Raw genomic sequence first — 20,550 nt, 5'->3', positions numbered from 1 at the left:
AGATAGATAGATAGATAGATAGATAGATAGATAGATAGATAGATAGATAGATAGATAGATAGATAGATAGATGAAGGAAAGGAAAGGAAGGAAGGACGGAAGGAAGGAAATTCATGGGAAGATAAAATGGAAGGGGAAGCACATCAGACTTGGAAGATTCTGTTACATTTTAATAAAAGTAATTTTAAGACAGTGAGATCTATCTTGCAGGGCTGACCGTTTATATGACCCCAATTGAGGCTAGAAAGAGACTAGGAGAGCAGTCTCTTTGCTTAAGCATTTCATTTTGAACATTAGAGTTCTTGATTTGGACTGCTGAGGATCCAAAGGATCTTTTTGTGGTTTTGTTTTCAAACCCTGTCCATGCCTGTTCAAGGGATAAAGAGAAGAAACTTCAAAGTTCTCTGTACCTTTAGAGAATCCTGTGTTTGCTTTCGGTTACTCTCTAGTAACAGAAGCTCCCCACCTCTCTAATTACAAGGGTCTCTGTTGGCTTTAGAACTGGGGGTCTCCAAACTTGGCAACCTTAAGACTTGTTAACTTTAATTCCCAGAATTTCCTGCCCAGCATGGCATGGCATGGCATGACCAAGGAATCCTGGGAGCTGAAGTCTACAAGTCTTAAAATTGCCGAGTTTGGAGAGCCATGCTTTAGAGCAGGGTTTCTCAGCCTGCACAATTTTAATTTGTGGCTGGCTAGGGAATTCTGGGAGTTGAAGTCCACACATCTTAAAAGTTGCTAAGATTGAGAAATACTGGCAATTTCAGAGCTATTTCCAATTTCTTCCAAAATTTGGTCCCCGGCTGGGGGAAGAGAAATTTTGCTGTGTTTTTTTTTTTCCAGTTCAGCTATGAGTCAGTGGAACAACCTGATTTGAGTGACTGAACTAAAACCGAAATGCCCTCCCCAACCTCCCATATTTTGCCCAAATAGGTTTGGCAGAAAGAATTGTTAGAAGCATGCGAAGGTAGACAGATGCCTTTGGGTAACTGGTAGCCTTTGTCAGGAAGCCTTCTCAATATCCCTAATCATTGGCTCTGCTTATTTGAGTTGGAATATAATCGTATATGAAGGATCAAAATTCTCCACTGCTCTCTCCATTCATTGTCCTTCATAGTTATGCCTTTCATGTTTGCTTACAGTTGGGATGGATTTCCTTCTGAGTAAACTTTCTAGAATGATGCTGTCATGCTTAAGCTCATGCTGTTGCTGACTGGTGAAATTCCCATATGATGTCAAGCTTTGGAGATACTGAAGTAACATTGGTAGTTTTTTGCTCCCAAATATGGGGTAATCAACAAAGCAGTGCCCTGCTGAAGCAAACCAGAATTATTAATGATGACCTTAACTGAGATTTCCCTCATTTTTGGCTGGCAGTCTTTCCCCAAGACACGGCCACATTTTGGATAATGCAAAATTTGGGCTGTAAGATTTTTTTTTCCCTTGAGTGCTAGTATCTCAACTTTTTTAATGTTGTGAAGGCCATGACAATCAAGTGTAGATATTACACCAATATCCTCTGCTATGTTTTGTGCACTGCAAATACAGATCTGCTTGACACTCCTAGATCTTATTTCTTTGGGGGATTCCAGACATGAGTTACCTTAGCAATCTTTCCCATTTCCAGGCAATTATGATGTGTAGTAGAATTAGATTAAGGTTAACATAATGGCTAGCAAAAATTGCACAGAGGGTAGTTACAGGCTATATATCCAGTGAGCAACTTATCATGAAGAGATTGTTACCTATTGAATGTTTAGAATATCCCAGACCTTTGATATTTTATGAAACTCCTTCATTGTGATCTTCTACTAGCTTTTGTCCATCTTTAGGAATGTTTGGAAATATAATATTTTGTTATACATCAATCATTCTGGAGCAGAATAACTCGAGGTGTAGTCATAGCAAACAAGGCAATTATAATAAATGACTCAAAGAAAAATTTATGTTTGTTTTGAACATGTGGTTTAGGTATAAGAGTTTATACAGAAACATGTCAAGGAACATAATTTTCAAAAAAAAAATATTTATACCAATAAAGGAGACCATTTGTAGCTCAGGATTGCTCTCTGAGCTTGGTTGTTTTCTTGCAGATGTTTCATTAGCAAACTAGGTAACCTCATCAGTTCTAGCAAGGAGTAATAGAGAGAGCAAACCCCACTCCTGATTAGCACCGATGATGTTATCTAGTTTGGGTAATGAAATATGTGCAAGAAAACAACCAAACTCATAAAGTGCCAAGAAACCCTAAATGGATTGGTAATGAGAAAAAGAGAAAATATTAAGGAGGGATACAAGGGGATGAGAGATTCTCAGTTCTGGATGAACCACTATTGGGTAAATGACAGAAATGGATTGAATGAGAAGGATGAAGGAAATGTAATGAGGAAAGCAAGAACAGAAAAATGCAAATCTTGTTCTGTTGGCAGCCTAACACCTCAAAATAGAAGGAATGAAAATGGGCTCTGGGAAGGAGGATGTGGAAATTAGAACAGTGAAAAGATTCGTGTGACAAGGGTGTGTATGTGGAGTTATGTAAAAACAGTTGCTTATTAGAATGATGAATCAGAAGAAGCTATTGATGAAAAACTGCAAACAAGACATGGATGCTAATAAAGGGAAATAAAGATATTGCAAAATATCTATGTGGAAATAGTTGCAAATAATGTAGAGTAGCACAAACATGTTTTGGAAGTGAGTAAAAAGGAGCCCTAAGGAAGTTAATTGAATTAAAAATAAGAGTGATCAGATGTTTGGGAGGTATTTCAAAGATTCATATAGGAATGATAAAAATTGCAAACATATTAAATATATGTGGCTTGTGCAGCTGGCTGTGCAGCTCATTTAATAAGTGAAAATTGTTTCTGTACCTGATGAAAAATGCATTTTCTATGTTACTGGTTCCCAAATTTTGCAACACTATCAGCCCCTGCAATAATAAAATGAATTTTTGCAACCCCTCCATGAACAAAACTAATGATTTCACTGAGCTGAGTGGTTGGGTCATAAATAAACACACCCTGTACATTAATAATTCACAATCTCAATCTATATATCATGTAAAAGAATCTTACAACTTCAGACTTACAATTTCATAAACCTGTTTCATTGGAAATAAGCAACTGAAAAATCGTCAGGAAAATTCAAATACATATTTTAATGGTAAGGAGGAAGTTACTTTTGCAATTTCCTGAAATCTGGCCTTCATTTTCAAGACACACACCCCCTATTATTGTATAAAAGCAAGGGGGTCGGGGAGAAGGAAAGAAAAAGGTATTTCTTTGCCACCATTCAACGGTTCTTAAAATTCTGCAGCTTCCCAAAAAATGGCAGGCTGTAAATTAGTTGTGACACCCTTTCTTCCAGTACAACCACATATTCACCAGACTGTGCAGCAATTTGTCTACAGAAAAAGCATCAGGTCACATGGTCAGATCTTTGAAAGAATCTAGATAAGTAACCTTTCTGAAAAGTAAATGACAGAGTGCTAATTTTCCCAGAAAGGCTACTCAGGCTTTGCAAGGGATTGGGAAATTTCCGAGCATTCCTTTCTACACAACATACTTTGCACTGAACTGGTTAACCTACTTGAAAAGCAGCCTGAGAGAGGCACTTATGGGCAACTCTCCATCCATTGTCTTATGACAATCCCCCTCTCTCCTTTGTGGTTGTGACTCATATCGAAAACCATACTATATACCAAGGAAAGGGCCACAAGGATAAAACCAAAAACTTTAAGGGGGGATAGATTTATCAGAGAGATTTTGGCAGAATTCTGTTTGAAAGGCTGCAAGAAGAGAGTAAACAAAATTTGTGAAGGGAAGTTTATGCTGGGCAGACCAACTTTTGCTGTTTGGCAAATCATTGAGGAATGTACAAATGTGAAATAGTTTCAAATATATATATATAATAAAGTGAAGAGGCCTTTAAGTGAATTATATCTTTCATTTCTTTGGCCTATTATTATTTTTACTCTTTTTCTGCACTTGGTGTAAAACTACTTCTAGTCTGAATAGTGTGGTGGCTACATATGCATGTTTATGGCAACGTTTCTTACAATTTTCTTTAGTATTGCCAGGTATTAAGGAGACACTTCTTTCTACTTGGCTTTCTTTCAACTTCTGTTTTTATTTTAGGTTTAAACCTCTTAGTATCTGCTCTCCTTAGTATCACAAGAAATACAATATATTCAAGAAGCTGACCCTTCCAAGACAATAGAAAACTCAGGAGACCCCTGCCTGGAATTTATAATAAAAAGCTGGAAAGCAAAAGGTACTTTTTGTAACTTCAGTGTTTTTTCTAATTATTTGTTATTTCCAATTATTTATTATTACATATTCAGAAAGTAAAATCCTTGTTTCTTAGTCTGGGACAATTATAATTATAACCAGTTATGTTGAATTTCTATTCCTTTTCTTTCTAAATTTATCAACTTTGTACTCATAAGCCACTTTTTAAATATTTTTCCCAGCAGTACTTCTTACAGAAAAATTCCTGCCTGGGTATTTTCAACCCTCCTTCTGCTTCTTACTGACATCTTCTATTCCTCTTTTTATTTCACTGCTGACTTTTAAGGACAATATACCAAATCATGTGCTTTGACAGATGTGGATTCTTTTTTTCATCTAATGATCAGGTTAGTTTCTGAGTGAATTTTGATATGCATATATGTGTGTGTGTGTGTGTGTGTGTGTATAAATAAATTAAGGATATCCTACTTTTTAACACACACACACACACACACACACCCAGACACCCACACACCCATGTGTGTGTGTGTGTGGTGGGTGGGTGGGTATTATATAAAGACCACTTAGCTGAGTCAAGAGTTATTACAAAGGGATACCTTTTTCTGTCCCAACAATCCCGCTGCAAATTAGTTTTTTGTTGCTAAGGAAAATAGGGAGGTGGCATGCAGCAATTGTCTGATAGGAATGTGAAAGTATTCAGACTTTGTCCAGTTAAAACTTCTCTTATGGCATCGCTACCTAAGCAATGCCAAGGGGGTCATTTTATGTGGTTTAAAACCATATATGACTGCAGCTTGCTTACCAGGACACCAGTTTTACAGTGAGTGTACATTTGTGTATGTATGTTAAAATGTAAAACTACTGTTACTGTACTTTTAGTTTTAGAAAGGTTGATAAAGTTATTTCAAATCATTTTGCAATGATACGTGAGGTCAATGCCATTCAAGGTGTAGAAACAAAGCTTTGTCTTTATGGTTCTACCACATTGTGGCCATTTTTGTTTCCCTAAAGAACACCCAATCTAAACTTGATCAACTTATTGAAAACTCTGACACTGGGTGCTACTAATTGCCACCTCACAACATCTAACCGTGCAAGATCCTTTATCAGTCTGAAGGTATCCTTAGAGTACTTCAAAAGAACCAGAGCTCTGCTATCTTATCCTCTAATAGCTTGATTACTAGGAATCTTACACACCAAAAGCAGTATTAAATGCTTTTAAACCACAAAGACAAAGCTCTCCCAAAATGGTCTCTAGGGAGTGATTATCTTTCCTAAACCTCATTTGGAGAGGAAGTGTAGTCTTCTTTTCTCAACCTAGCAAGCTTGTTCTTAAGTAAAGGAATACTTTACGGCACTGTGAGAATTGTGATGTGTTAGGGAAAAGACATTTTTGTTGTTGTTTTCCTACCTAGTTTTTCTTGTTCTTCGTTGCACTTTGAACGCTTCCTGTGCTATTTCTCAGCCACTTCTCTTCTTTTCTTTCTGAAGTAATCTGTAATCTGTTTTAATTCTTGGCTTGACTCAGCTTTTGCTTCCTTTGTTGTGTAATTCAGTGAAGGCAGCTTGTTCTGTGTACTGCAGTTTGGCATTTTTCACTGCTCCGTAGTTTTCTCCTCTTCTGCCAAAATCTCAACAATGTTGTCTATTGATTTTAGCTTTAATCCAGATCTGTGACTGTGCTAGAAAGAGAACTGATAGCCGCACACTCAGGAACACGCAATGACTATAGCGTCATCATTAAAAGGGCCCCAAACCATTTCTGATCTAGTGATTATCTAACTCAGGAGTCTCCACCATTGGCAACTTTAAGACTTGTGGACTTCAACCCCCTGAATTCCTAAGACAGCCATGCCAAGGTTGGTCACCCCTGGTCTAGTTTAAGGCCCAGAGATTAATTTTGGAAAGGACCAGACGCTGCTGTCCTTCCTCCACAATCCACACTTGCTGATTAGGATGCCAATACTGCACAGTACAAGCTGTTACTTGGCCTGGAAGCTTGTGAGCCTGGCGAACTACCACACTCCCCTCAGGGCTGAATATCAAAAGAGTTAGCACTGTAGCTTAATTGATTTAAAGCAAAGTACTGGGCTGGAGTCACATCTGTTTTTTTTCTGAGCAGCAGCTCAAAAAGCTCAGTGGGGCCAGACCTCGTTAACAGTTGGATGGAAGATCACCAGAGAAATCCGAAGGCCGGAGACTAATATGGACAATTGAACAACATCCCTGAAGAAAAGCAGTGTAACATTATTTCACATTGTCCCTGTAGGTTTCTTGGCAACTATAGACACCAGGAGATGGCTCAAGGCATGCGAACCAAGAAGGCTTGGTTGTCAAGAGAATCCGTTCAGTGCTGGTGTGCATTATGTGGGAGTTAAAACTGAGGAGTTCTCAGATCCTGCTTGAGCACAATGGACTGATCTTTTCGGATTTCCCCGTACACACATGAAGTCAGTAGCCCCTCTGTGCCCACACGCTCTTCTGCACAGCTGAGCCTTCTTCGCCTTCCTTACTGTCGTACCGAAGCAGAGGCGTTTCTGGGGAAAGAGACTCAAGAGTCCAAGGTCTGAGTCACACCTCAAGCCTGAGGCACTCTCGGTGCTATTGCTAGGACTGGACTAGGAATCTCTGCTGTCTCCTATGGATCACTTTGTCTGAGTTCTCCTCCTCCTCTTTGGACGGGTCCTCAGTCAGTTGAGGAAATGACAGCATGTGGTATAGTCTTACTCCTAGGTGGATTTCTAACCCTAACTGTTGTTGTTTTCATTTGGAAGCAATTGTAAATGATCTACTGACCAGCTTTTGCCTCAGCTCTCACTACTGAATAAAAATAGAACAATTCAGAATCGGAATCAGGATAGAACTGGAAGGGACCTTGGAGGTCTTCTAGTCCAGCCCCTGCTCAAGCAGGAGATCTTATATACCATTTCAGACAAGTGGCTGTCCAGTCTCTTCTTTAAACCTCCAGTCATGAAGCACCCACAATGTCTGATGGCAAGCTATTCCACTGGTTAAGTGTCCTCACTATTAGGAAGTTCCTCCTTGATTCCAGGTTGCTTCTCTCCTTGATTAGTTTTCATCTATTGTTTCTTGTTCTGCCCTCTGGTGCTTTGGAAAATAAATTGACCCCCCTTTTCTTTGTGGCAGCCCCTCAAATACTGGAATGCCGCGATCATGTCCCCCCCAGTCCTTCTCGTCTCTAGACTAGCCAAACCCAAATCCTCCAACCATTCTTCATAAGTTTTAGTCTGCAGGCCTTTAATCATCTTATTTGCTCTTATTTGCACTTTTTTCCAACAAAACCAAAAACCGGATTCTTCCAAAAGCATTGCAATTTCAAAATAAAAATGAAAAAAAAAATAGTATGTTAATTGTAGTTTAAAATGTCACAGAAAATGGCTTATTTTCCACTGGCAAGTTATAACCTAGCCTTCCCCGTACTACAATTCTCATTTATTTATACATCACATTATAGCCTCTGGCTTATGAAATCTGTGCAGCGTGTCAGAATAGAAGGCAAAAAAAGATATTCTCTAGAACATATTGGGATATCAATGTAGCCAATGTCTATAACTTTCTTAATTCAAACCAGTCTTATTTTGGGACTGCACAGCATTTGCCAAGAACAGCTGCCAGAAACCTAGGCCAAGCAGCAGCTGCTTTCAAGAATTAAGAGCACTCTTATTTGCTCAAAGGCACTTCTGTTGCCTTTGAATATGGAATCTTTTACTGTCCTATAATATTCCAAGGGAAGGTGAACACTTCCCTTGCATCTTTCGGGGAAGGGGAAAATTTTTGGCTCAAGGAACATAGTAGTGATATTGGTGATGGAGCAATTGTAGTAAAAATGGGAAGTTTGAAATTGCCTATCCAATGTATGTATGTATGTATGTATGTATGTATGTATGTATGTATGATTTCGAGGAACACAAATGAGATTAGGAGTTGTTACTTGTTACTCCTATTATGAGTAGATACATATGGTGCTCTCTAGCAGAGGCATTCTGGCAGAGAATGGGAGAGTACTCTAAATTTGATGCTCAGCCAATCCCACTGTACACATGTTGTACTCTGACAATTCAAGGTTTGAATTGAATTATATCCATCTGCTGCCCAAAGCCACAGGCTTGATAGTGGGACAGTCCTCACCATTAAGAAAGGAGTGAGGACATTTCAGGAGTAGATTTTAAAAAGTCAGGATGGAAGACTTATAATTGCATGTCAAAGCCCTGATTCTTTTGTGTGTGGGGTGTTGGGGGAGGAGCACATGTATGACACATATAGAAAAGGTCTTAGATGATCATATGGTTGCAATTGACATGTTGTCTTTTTTTGACCCTCCTCTTCAAGCATTCCTGAAAGTAGGGCAGTGGGGAGCGACTTGGACTCAGCTTTGCACCCCAGAGTTGATGGGCATTCTTTTCTGCCTAGGATAAGATGACAGGTTGTGGCTTGGGGGAAGCCACTCCGCTCTCAGCAAAAGGGTTTTTCTGGCCATTCGTTGCCAGAGAGCTGAAATCTTGCCAGGATGTTGGATCTGTTGAAAGAAGTCTATAAAGAGAAGCCAAGAGATGCGACACAGCTAGGTGTGTGTGTGTGTGTGTGTGTGTAGGTGGGGGACCATTGAGTTCCCAAGCAGGTTGGAAAGGGTGCATCATCTGAAGCTCTTTCCTGTCCATTCCACCCCCATCCACTTCCGCTCTTCTCCAAATAGGAATAAATTATTTATTTTGAACAAGCAGGATAAAAAGGAACCTAAATTCATTGGAACCAGGCCGTACATTGCAGGGGTTGGCAGAGAATTCTGTGCTGAGTCACAGTTCCGTTTGGGAGGAAGCTGGAAGAAAATCTGAGCATGTATCAAATTCCCAATCCAGAAAAGAGAACTCATAATTACCCCAGTTGATAAATTTCTTATATATGCAGTTAATATTTTTTAAATGCTTGTGGGGGGTTTAAAAATATTAAATAAAAAGCCTGGAAAAGAAAAAAAAAAAAAAAAAGGAAGACCCCAGTTTCAGTCGGAACTTCTAGTCTTTCCACGAGTCTTGAGAAAGAAGAAAAAAAAAAGAGGCACCCAGTATGAACATCCCAGCCAGGCCTGTCCAAGCCACCATGGTCTTTATTGCTGTTATTTTCATTACTTTTCATGAGCAATTCCCCTGCAATTGTCTTTCTACGGCTTCCTTGGGTATCATACTGAAACATTTTCAACCAGGTAATTCTTGTAAGTAATCAACCACGTGATTTTGCCCATTCTGTCTTGCCAGGTCTAGCGGGCTGCGGCCCCATCTGTCCAGGTGATCAAAGTGAGCCCCCCAGTGGTGTAGGAGCTTCAAAGTGTCCAGGAATCCCTCCTGGGCCACGTCATGGGCTGGCGTCGCACCTGTGGAGGGATCCGGCCGGTTAGGATCAGCTCCTCTCCGCAGCAGCAGCTCTGCCATTTGGGAGCTTCCCAGCATCATAACCTGAAGGACAGACAAAAGTAAAAAAGTTGAGTTTTGACCTGGGCAGCTTTTCATGCTTGTCCTCTATAAATTTCAGCTCCCTTTTGGGCAGCAGCCAACCTCAGTCTGGTCTGTAAGACCTTCGTCTTAACAGGAGCCGCTTTGATTTCAAGTTTTTATTCTTATTTTTGTAACCTCCTTCCATCTTCACACATGCATATAGTCCCCAAAGCATAATCCTAGCCTTTAAAACAGAATGAATCTGGAGCTATGCCTTTGGTCTTAGAACTTGCAATGGGATAGGAATGGAGTAAAAGATTGAAAAGGGAGAAAATGGTGATATTATTTTGGTTGAAAGAAGCATCTCAGATAGCAAGCCTTTGGATGGGGTGTCAGACCATTCTGAACCACTTGCCGATGGTCCCCGAAATTAAATTAATCACAGGAAGCAGAGGTCCATGTCTACTAACAGTTACAGCACCAGCATAATGCTGTGTTAACCTCCATCTTTTCTTTTGATCTCATTTCCAGCACGGGTCCGTTTTGCACACCAGAACTTTTCTCCAGTGAAATAGGAAAACACCTATTTTGGATTGCCTTGTGGTTAACCAATTTCAGTTGTGCCTTTTTACAGAACTTAGCTATTCAAGCACAGTCATAGAGTGATTTGTTGGGCTTTTTAATGCTCTGATAATTCCCCCTAGGGTGGGTTTAATGGTGCCTGTTTTATTCATAATTGCACATTTGTGGTAGAGTTCATCTTTCCAATCTTTCTGAATTTCAGAATGTCACCCAAATGGAATAATGTTGGATGAAAAATTGACAATCCGCTTCGATGAGTTCATGGGGAGGTCTTCAAATTGCCCAAGGAATCCACACCACATATGTTCCAGCATTCCTGAATGAAATGCATTTCCCCATTGGCTAATGATGTGCTAATGGGACAACAACTTAATCAGAAGAGAAAACCAATCAGCATATCTATAACATCTGAAGACCTGCAAATCTGGCAATGGGTATTACGTCAGAGGTAAGACAGATTAGTGATGTTGACCCAAGGATTAGTTAATGCCTTATATGGTTAGTGGGAAACTGACATGAAAAAAGGCCAATAATGAACCTGGAACCACCATTTCTTCTCTCCATTGCTACTGAAGAAAACCAGGGTGCCTAGCTTTGATACTAAAATTATATCCTATAAGAGAAAGGGATGTCTCCATTGTGGTTTGTCTGACCTGTTGTTTCTCCCTGGCTTTTGTCAGTGGTTAAAACTTCCCAAAATAAAAATAAAAATTGTCCCATTTTACTCTGGCCCCTTTCCCCTTCCTTTGTCATTATGTTTACTGGGGATCATTCTTTTTCTTTTTTTTTCTTTTCTTCCAAAGTAATTTATCTGTAAAATGAGACCATTATTTTTCATTTATTGAAAGTATGATATTGGGTCAGCTGAGATATAGGCTTTCTTTTGTGGTAGTGAGGATTACTTTAAATTCAGGATAATCTGCCTTTGGGATAAATATATTTATTTTTCAAATGTATTTAAAATAACTTAAAATTATTACAATTCAACTGTAATTCTAGGTCTGCCTTGTAGAGTTTAGCATAGTTACAGCACACACAGCACAGCATGGCATATACGACATACCATATGCCATTATAAAAAACCTAAATATTTTGAAAACAAAGGGCTTCCTTTTTCAGTCAGGCTTGAATGCCTCAAATAACAATTGATAAATTATCAAAAGATGAGCTGTCAGTTATATTTTACTCACTAAAAGTAGAATATAATAACCTAGGAATCTGAAGGAAAGCATACACCTTTTTCTGATGGATGTGATTGGTTCATGGCAGCCTTGTTTGTTGGAAGACTTCTTTGAAAAGAACCAATCTCGGGTAGTGGTAAAGTATTATACTGACACTGGGCAATCTCAGAGTCAAGTTAGCCTAATCTAAACAATTCAAATACATTCAATTTATTCTTGGTTACCACTGAGAAAATCTAGTAGTTGCACATTTCTTTCTGATGTTCAACCTGAACAGGTTCTGTCCACCCATCCTACCATTCCTCCAGGAAAAGCTCTAAAATTGAGGGATGGAGGGAGAGAACGAGAGAGAGAGAGAGAGAGAGAGAGAGAGAGAGAGAGAGAGTTTTCTGTACTATCCAGAGTTCATATGTTATATTTCAATATAAATTGAATAAGCACACACACAGACACACACAGGATTGTGGAAATGCAGGAAATTAGGTTAGAAGTAATCACTAGAGAATTGGCATACATTGTCATCTATTTTCTTCAACATTTCTTTTTCTTTAACTTGGGAAGTGGCTGATGTTCTGAACTGGTAATGGGTTCTTAGATGTTAATGAAGTGAGGCAATCAAGACCCTTGAGGGATATTCCCATTAAGAAAGCAGATAGACTCTAGAATAGGATTCCCACCTGTTTGGATGGATCATGCTCTCCTGCTCCTAAAGAATCTTCCTTGCAGTCTAGGAGATCCATTTTTAGCGTTTGGAGACTTAAAAGGGCAGTTGTAGCCAGGAGCCCCTTTGTCCAATCTGATATACCAACTGCATCTCTTCTAGTCCTGGTGAGATCAGATTTGGCCTGGGCAACACAGCTCTTAAAGGGAGCCAGTTTTGGGTTGTGGTTAAAGGCACCCAGGGCTAGAAAATGGGCAGACTGTGGAATTTTGGTTCTGATTTAAGTAAATGGGGGCCAATCGCTGTCTCTCAGCCTCAGGAAGAAGGTAGCGACAAACAACTCCTGAAAATGTTGCCAAGACGACTGTAGGGTCTTGTCAAAGCAGTCATCAGGAGTTAAAACAGGCTCCAAGCATATACACCAATGCATGCTTTAGAGTCTATCCCCACAACTATCCCAAGGGTGCTTTTTCAGGAGGCGTGCTGATAGCCAAAATGCAATGCACATTCGCAACCCCTGCACATTCTCTTTGGGAAGACAGACCTACCACAACACAGGTTCATGCAAAATGTTTCTTGAAGATGTTATCATGTATGGGCCTGCTCTTATTTTACAATATTTACTAGGTTTAGTTTAGCTTACTTTATTGTCACTGCACCTCATACAATGAAATTAAATGCCATCTTCAGTGTACATTATAATTATAAAAATAAAACACAAACATGCATCCTTCACATTCTATATAATCGAACTGAAACTCCCCCAATATTACCTTAATATTGCACTATACAGTAGAATTCAATAGAGTTACTGTCTGCCAGATGGTAATAGTTCACTTGTTGCCTTTTCATTTTTATTTGCTTTTCTAATGCCAGGAATCAAGAGACTATGGATTCTGTCTGTTACTTCACCTGGTGCTCTCAGGTATTTTTTCATTTCAAGGAACAATTGTCCCTTGAATATGAAAAATACGAAAAATAAGTGGCCCCAGAACTGGCATCACAGAGAAGGCCTTTGCAAGAAACACCAGACGATATAGTGAAACAGTGAGCGGCAGTTTGAGATCTTAGAAAAGGTATGTAGAAGAAATGAAAAAGCAGCATGAAAATTATGAGTCAACAAAAACCAGACTAATTGGTAGAGAGTAAAATAGGACTGGGCACAGAGCCAGACTTACCACGATCAAATATTGACATTTAATGTCATAAAAAGACCAATAAAGTCTACAGAAAGTCTCAATAATAAGAGGTGGCGGCATGGGGCTTTCTCTAAATGCAAATGGGGTTCTGGGAAGGTGAAAGAGATTTGTGAAAGACCACTGGGAAACTGAACCAATCCAAGCCACAACCTCTCCACTCGAACCGACGTGGGTTGTTTTAACTTAAGCGTGGCCGCGTTGGTGCTCCGAATGATGGATTTGCAAGCAATCTCTCGTGTGCATGCAAGGATAGCCTTGCAGTTCAGCAAACAACCGCGTCAAGGAAGCAATTCGTCAGGACCGATTGGCAAAAACCATTTGAGTTTCCGAAAAGGGGGCGTCTTTAATCTTTCTGAAGCAGCAAAGCTTATGCGCGAAAACCGGAAAGGGAAAGAAAGAAAAACGTTTGCTCCAGCGAACGGGGCTATATAGCCCAGCATGTTTATTAGAGAGTATTGGCTAAGACTGAAGAGCTCACGTTAATAAAGCCTCCGTGACTTGAAAGAAAAGTAGGCCATGAGGAGTTGGTAAAAGAGGTGTTTATCGTTGTTTGCGTGAAAGTAACGTGCGTGAAAGTAACGTGCAAGTAACAGGATTCAAGAAGTCCCTTTCAAGAAGACCCTTACCATGGTGTAAAGTTTAGTAGGGATCATTGGGTATGTCCAGTTTTAATGAAAAGAAGGAGTGGGGGGGTGACATGATAGCAGTGTTCCAATATCTCAGGGGCTGCCACAGCAAAGAAAGAGTCAAGTTATTCTCCAAAGTACCTGAGGGCAGGACAAGAAGCAATGGGTGGAAACCAATCAAGGAGAGAAGCAACCTAGAACTAAGGAGAATTTTCTAGAGGGGTTAGAACAGTCAATCAACAGAACTGCTTGCCTCCAAAAGTTGTGAATGCTCCAACTTGGGAAGTATGGATGAATGGATGAATGAATGAATGAATGAATGAATTCTTTATTGGTCAAGTGTAATTAGACAGACACACAAGGAATTTTTCTTGGTGCATATGCTTTCAGTGTAAAAAGAAAAAAAGAAAGAAAAGATACATTCATCAAGAATCATCAGGTATAACACTTGATAGTCATAGGGTACAATAAGCAATCAAATCATACTAGGAAACGGTATAAATTGTAAGGATGCAAGCAACAAAGTTAGTCATACAGTCACAAGTGGGAGGGGAGGGGTGATAAGGAATGATGAGAGGATTAATAGTAATAGTGATGCAGACTTAGTAAATAGTTGGACAGTGTTGAGGGAATTATTTGTTTAGCAGAGTGATGGTGTTTGGGGGAAAAAACTGTCTTTGTGTCTAGTTTATTTATTTTATTTGGTTTGTCTATTGCTTACAAGATAATAGGTATAAACTCGAACCGTTTTTGCCATCGGTCCTGACAAATTGCTTCCTTCACGCGGTTGTTTGCTGAACTGCAAGGCTTATACCTATAGGTATTCAAAAGAAAATGGATACATATAAGAAAAATAAAAGAAACAATAGGACATGGGCGGTAGGCACCGTTGATGCGCTTATGCACGCCCCTACAGACCACTTAGGAAAGGGGTGGGGTCAATTGTAGAAACTCTTAAGGTTGTTCTGGTGTGCCGTGCTCTATAGCGTCGTTTTGAGGGAAGGAGTTGAAACAGTTTATGTCCGGGATGTGAGGGGTCTGTAAATACTTTCACAGCCCTCTTTTTGACTCGTGCAGGATACAGGTCCTCGATTCAAGGCAGGTGGGTAGTAATGGTTTTTTCTGAAGTCCTAATTACTCTCTGGAGTCTGGGTCTGTCTTGTTGGGTTGCAGAACCAAACCAGACAGTTATAGAGGTGCAGAAGAGATTGGTCAACCATTTGTCTGAAACGGCATAAGATTTCCTGCCTGGGTAGCGGGTTGGACTAGAAGACCTCCAAGATCCCTTCCAACTCTTGTTATCCTGTAGGAGTCACTAAGTAGAGATGGCGACCCTGTGTTGGTTGAGGACGGTTGGGATTACAGTCCAACGAGTTCAAGAAGGCAGCAAGCAGTTAAGAGGCAGGGTGAAAAGTACACGCGCGCAACGAGATAATGGACACCCTGCCTTATCACAAGCACAATGCGATGCCATCCCACGTAGAATATTCGTCGTTTTAAAGATGGCCTCACAAAACCCACGTCTTGTTTTGGTCTCTCGGTCATCTGACACCACCGGCGAACTGCTTTAAATCCGGGAAACTCACATCGGGGAGCAAACGCGTCGATAAAACGACGAGATTCGATCAAATCGAATTAACTCCAATTGCCATGGAAAACGGGAATACGTTTCTCGAAGCAAAAAAAATAAAATAAAACGCAGATCGGACGGACGATCGGGGCCAAAACCCCGGTGTAAATTGATCAGCAGCGCTTCCAGACTCAAACGCGTTTGCGGTTGCTACCAAGACTGCCGTTCCTAACCTGCCTTTCTCTGCAAATCCATTGGACGCACTTCAAAGCTTTGGAAGTTGGGAGAAAAGCTGCTCGGGGAATTACTTTATCTAAAACTCTCATTGGGATGGGGTTTCTCCCCACCCCCACCCCATTTTTTTTGGGGGGGGGGGAAACCTACGTTTCTCTGGTTACCTCGAATTCTTAAAATCAAAACAGAATAATCTTTTTTTTTTTTTTTTCGACGGGGTAATGAACGGTGCGCGGACGGTTTTCTTTTGCCGAGCGATATTCAGCATTGCCTATATTTGCGTTTTTGGTCTTTCTAATTTAAAGTTTTGGGGGCGCCGTCGGAGGAAACGAACACCGAGTAGAATCGTCGAAGCACAAAATCTGATCGGCTTGGAAGGATAGAAAAAATGCCCTGCACACGATTTCTCGGAAATAATTTGCTTCTAGGCTTCATAGGTAATTTCCACCCGAGGAGTTCCTACCTTGCTTATTCCGAGTTCAGACACACCTCGTAGATGAGACAATATGCCTGCACTTTCGGTTTCCGATAGGCATAAGACATATACCCCCTCCCCCCAATTTAAGAGTCCGAAAAATTGGCTTGTCTTGTACAGTGAGCACCGTACTTAGATGATTACATTTCTTTATTCCTTAGCCTTCAACGAAATATCTAACGTCCCGCCGCCTCCGCAATTCCGTCTTAAGAACAGAAATCTCAGTATTTTTGGGGTGGGGTGGGGGAAGTGGGCGTCGTGGATGTCGAAGGAATGAAATAGTGTGTGGTTTCATTGCTTTTCCAAACTTAGAAGTCCACAAAGTTCTCGCGCAAACAGAAGCGTTTCCCTGAATTCCATTTGTCTCGTCATGCCCTCCCATGTTAAATCTATTTGCTGCAGTTCTGTACAGTTCTAAATACGGCGTGAGATGTGCAGTTAGTTCCAGATTTTAATAATGTGGGTTGTTTTGTCCAAATGCTCGATTATTGAGAAGGGATCCGAATCAATTAAGCAATACAGGGAGAAATAGGCTCACCCAGCCTTGAGAAGAGAATATGTGTGTGTGTGTGTGTGTGTGTATGTATGTGTGTGTGTGTATGTATGTATGTATGTATATATATATAATATATATACATACACACACACACACACACACACTCTCTCTCTCTCTGATATTATCCTTTGAAATATCCTTTGATATTATCCTTTGAAAAGGAAATGCACCATTTTTTTCTCCTGGCCTATGATTATTAGGTTTTTTTAATCCCCTTCACGTTTTTGAACTGCCAATTTTCCTCAGAGAGGAACTCTGGGCAAAATGTCAAAATATACAAAGAGCATATAAAAATTAAAAATTTGGAAGGAGGCAAGGATGATTAAATCTTATTAAAATTGATTCACACACACACACACACACACACTTATAATTTATTATATTTTGAAAAATACATATCACCCCTCTATTTTATTTCCCTTTTACATCTTTTGCTGCATACCCAGACATTCCTCATATAAAATATAACCCAACTTGATCAACTTAGATATGGGAAAAAAAATGAGCTAACCTAATGATGAACCAGTATAGTCTATCTTTGCTGTGAAATAGTTTTAATAATTATTTGGTGAAACGGGTGGGGATATAGAAGAGTATTTAATATTTTTTTTCATCCTTGCCCTTCATTTTCTTATTTGAATTCCCAAGAGAGAAAATCTATAGATGTAAGTAACCAACCGTGTCGATGTAAGTTTGTGGACATAGGCTCCTCCCTGGTTGGGGCTGGGATAAAAGTTTCTCCTAAATTTTGAAGCAGCGATTCGGTATGATCAAAAGTCACACAGTCTTCCCCCAAAGGCAAGGGGGGGGGGGGGAGAGACAATAAATACCATATATAATAAAAACCGTCAGCCCTAATTTCTGCTTCATCTGAACAGGAGCAGCATAGCATAATACTGTGTTTTCATCCCTCAGCACAGTAGCCATTCCCATGGTTACTGAATGAAGTCTAAATTCCAAAGGGCTCTTTAAGGGGCAGGAATTGCGCGTGTGGGAGAGTGAGTGGCCGGGAGAGATAGGAGAGGGATAAGCCGGGGAGAAAGGGGAATGGCAAAAGGTCGACAGACTTCTCAGGGTCCCCGAGGTTGCAGCTCTTTTTTACTCCGAGCCCGAACCCTGAGTAAACTAAGCTTTCGAGTTTAACGCTCGGAGGCGTCTTGTATGCCGATCAAGGGCTGCAATTTTTTTTAAAAGCAACCAAGGTGGGAAAAACAAGACACCAGAAGGGCCTCCCCACCTCCCACAAACACGTCTTCCCGGTAAGACTTTCAAATGCCAAGAAACGTTTGCACGCTGAGCTATCAGCAGCCTCCTCGTCCCTCCTCCCAGTCAACCTCTTTGATCTTTCGTCCACAGAAGGTCCCACCTGAATCGGGCTCCGGCCGAAGACGTTGAGGGCGTTAGGGTCCGCCCCGCTCTCCAGCAGCCTCGCCGCGGTCTCCAGGTCTCCGCGGGCAGCGGCGTTGGCCAGCTGATTCGCCTGACAGCCGTCTCCATTTGGAGCTTCCATGGTTGACCCAAGGCGGGGTGTCTCTAAGGCGAGCGCATCTGCCAGTGGCTGGCTCCGTCCCCTTTTCTCTTGCACACCAGTCCTGCAAAAGATTTCACGATCCAGCCCTCTGGGTTTCCTCTTCGCCCTTCCAACCTCTCGGAGAATCTCCCTCCCTTCTTCGGCTGTTTCTTTCCCCCCTTCCTCCCACCGATCGCCTTCAAGGTATCCGAGCGAGCGAGGATCGACGTTGTTTCCCTTATTCTCAGCCTGCCCGGGTTTAATCCGCTCGCGCCTGGCCAGGCTGGGATTGAATTCTCCGGGGCGCTGCTGTTATTTCAAGGCTTCCAATTAAGCGCCCTCTCTCGGTAGCTACGGGGAAGGGGAAAAAAAAAAAAAAAAAAACAGGCTGCGGAGGGCGCATGCGCATCGCTGATGCCTGCGGAGAAGGCTGGAATGGAATCCCTGCCTGGAATGGAGCGTCCGCCCTTCGGGACGTCTTTATTAGAGGGGCTCTGCCCCACGGAGCGCGGAACGAGGGGCAGGATTCTGGATTGGGGGGATCCCGCTTCCTCTTCTGATTGGACGGTGGTTTGGAGCAAAGTCCCCCTGCGGAGGAGACCTGTTTCTGTTGGTTAATAATGAAGTCAAAACACTTTGGCCCATTTGCTCAGAAGTGAATCTAGGGCAGGGGTCTCCAAGCCTGGCAACTTGAAGACCCAAAGGACTTCAGTCCACAGGTCTTAAAGTTGCCAAGGTTGGAGACCTCTGATCTAGGGCGATGCTTTTCCCCCACTCCCCAAAACTTGTGTGTGGCTGTTAACTGAAACCCATTTGCTGCCCAATGAGAGCGCCATGCTCCTTTAGGGTCACAAATGGGACGATCCACAACTCTACCCCTGTAGCCTATGAGCAACTCGTCCCGGGAGGCTTTTTTTTTTTTTTGACTTACCTGAGCAACGTTTGTGAGTGATGTAGGTATGTGTAAGCCCTGGGTTCCTTTTGTCTCCCAAAAACAGCTCTGTGCAATTTCATGCCAGACTGCCGAGGGTTAAATTCATGCAGTCTGACTTTAAGCCAAAAAGGAATGGCCAAGAGCTATTTCGTTAGGGGGGGTGGGGGGGTGGGGAACAGGTGAGCTAGGAGCACAAAGACCGTTTGGTGCTATTTCGCATAGGTTCAAGTAGCCAGCTGGTCTTTTTAAAACAAAACAAACAAAAAAAAACCCACTAGGCTGTGACCGAGTTCACACAAGCTGTTAGAATAGGCTGTGCTTGGTAAAGAACCCAACCTTTGACTTGATACATTGGGTGAACATGCTCAAAATAGAAGAAGCTTCTTGGATGAGAAATGAAACAAACTAAGTCCAATGGCCTCCTGAAAAAAAAAAAACACCTTTGGGACAACCATGATCTGGATGACTGAGAATCTCTACAGACTTTCAGCTCTACAATTTGGGATGATCACCCTTTGAATGGTGTGGGGTGTAGGAATGGAGTGGGGGGTGGGGGAACTGCAGACTACAGGAACCAGGAGCACCACTCAGGTGACCCCGAGGACACAGATAAACCTCCAAGTGCTTCGAGGACCCTCTAAAAGGATGCCAATGACCAGCTGTCTGCAAGGAATATAAATCCTTTCATTCCCCCGCTACTGCCAGAGCTGAAGAAGCTGCTTGGATGAGAAGCGAAACATCTTCAAAAGGAAAAAAAAACAAGAAAGTCCAGTTGCCTCATGAAAAAGCACCTTTGGGACTGTTCAAAATGTTTTGGGTTTTTTTTGGTGGGGGGTGGTTGGTGGGTTGAGGCAGAACACTTAATTCTGTTTTGTGTGCCTGGGTAAATAGCCTGACATATTTATGTTTTGAATCAGAAGGAGTCTTGTAAACATTGATAGCTCCCTCAGAAACGCCTCCCAATTTAACTGGCTGTATCTTCGGGTGCATTCCAGTAGGAACAGCTGAAGTACCACAAAGCTTGTGTTTCAGAGAGCAAATAGGGCAGCCCCACAGAGTTCCCACCATTCCCCACTCTTCAATCCACCCACTGGAGCACGGAGATAGTTTGTTCAAACAGTCATATATCGTCAGAGTCATCCAAATAAGAAAAAGTTAACATTACCTTTGCAACAGCTAGCCAGTCCTATAGAGACATCCTTGGAGTCCTTAGAGTTTGATGGTCCACCGTGGAAACAAAGGTATTAACAAACTTACTTTTCCAGTGACCTCATCATCCCTGCAGGCTGCAATCTGAACATTTGTTTCCAAGGGACCAAACTCAC

General features: G+C 41.4%; 1 protein-coding gene and 1 long non-coding RNA gene across 6 annotated transcripts in view; one reads left to right on the top strand and one right to left on the bottom strand.

Moving 5' to 3' along the window:
• Nucleotides 1-11,908, top strand: part of LOC113448047 (uncharacterized) — a 20,801-nt gene extending 8,893 nt beyond the window's left edge. Inside the window, exons 4-7 of one of the 2 annotated variants that reach the window (XR_015742144.1) lie at nucleotides 4,137-4,272; nucleotides 4,576-4,636; nucleotides 9,521-9,743; nucleotides 10,482-11,908. This is a non-coding gene — a long non-coding RNA (uncharacterized LOC113448047). The remainder of the gene's footprint in view (nucleotides 1-4,136; nucleotides 4,273-4,575; nucleotides 4,637-9,520; nucleotides 9,744-10,481) is intronic. The other variant, XR_003375691.2, reaches the window with a different exon arrangement.
• Nucleotides 8,962-20,550, bottom strand: LOC113448046 (cyclin-dependent kinase 4 inhibitor B-like). Of its 4 annotated transcripts, none has more exons than XM_087926559.1 (3): nucleotides 20,391-20,550; nucleotides 18,148-18,898; nucleotides 8,962-9,718 (listed from the first exon to the last, which is right to left on the bottom strand). In XM_087926559.1, the coding sequence occupies exons 2-3, from the start codon at nucleotides 18,289-18,291 to the stop codon at nucleotides 9,461-9,463; spliced, it is 402 nt and encodes a 133-aa protein (XP_087782685.1). In that variant the 5' UTR covers nucleotides 18,292-18,898; nucleotides 20,391-20,550; the 3' UTR covers nucleotides 8,962-9,460. The 4 variants fall into 4 exon arrangements, with proteins under 4 accessions (XP_087782685.1, XP_087782686.1, XP_026574384.1 ...); XM_087926560.1 differs by having other exon boundaries at nucleotides 18,148-18,892; XM_026718599.2 differs by having other exon boundaries at nucleotides 18,148-18,879.

This window comes from Pseudonaja textilis, chromosome 2, assembly GCF_049901715.1.
Source record: "Pseudonaja textilis isolate UNSWEBS1 chromosome 2, rPseTex1.2, whole genome shotgun sequence".
NCBI classification, from domain to species: Eukaryota; Metazoa; Chordata; class Lepidosauria; order Squamata; family Elapidae; genus Pseudonaja; species Pseudonaja textilis.
The sequence above is the reverse complement of the archived record's forward strand: the minus strand, read 5'-3'. Positions and strand labels throughout refer to the sequence as shown.

Excerpts from the sequence above, each read along its gene's own strand:
- LOC113448046 (XM_087926559.1), bottom strand. The coding sequence starts at position 18,291 with ATGGAAGCTCCAAATGGAGACGGCTGTCAGGCGAATCAGCTGGCCAAC. Across the intron at positions 9,719-18,147 it reads TCGGCCGGAGCCCGATTCAG|GTTATGATGCTGGGAAGCTC; the intron begins GTGGGACCTTCT and ends TCTGTCCTTCAG.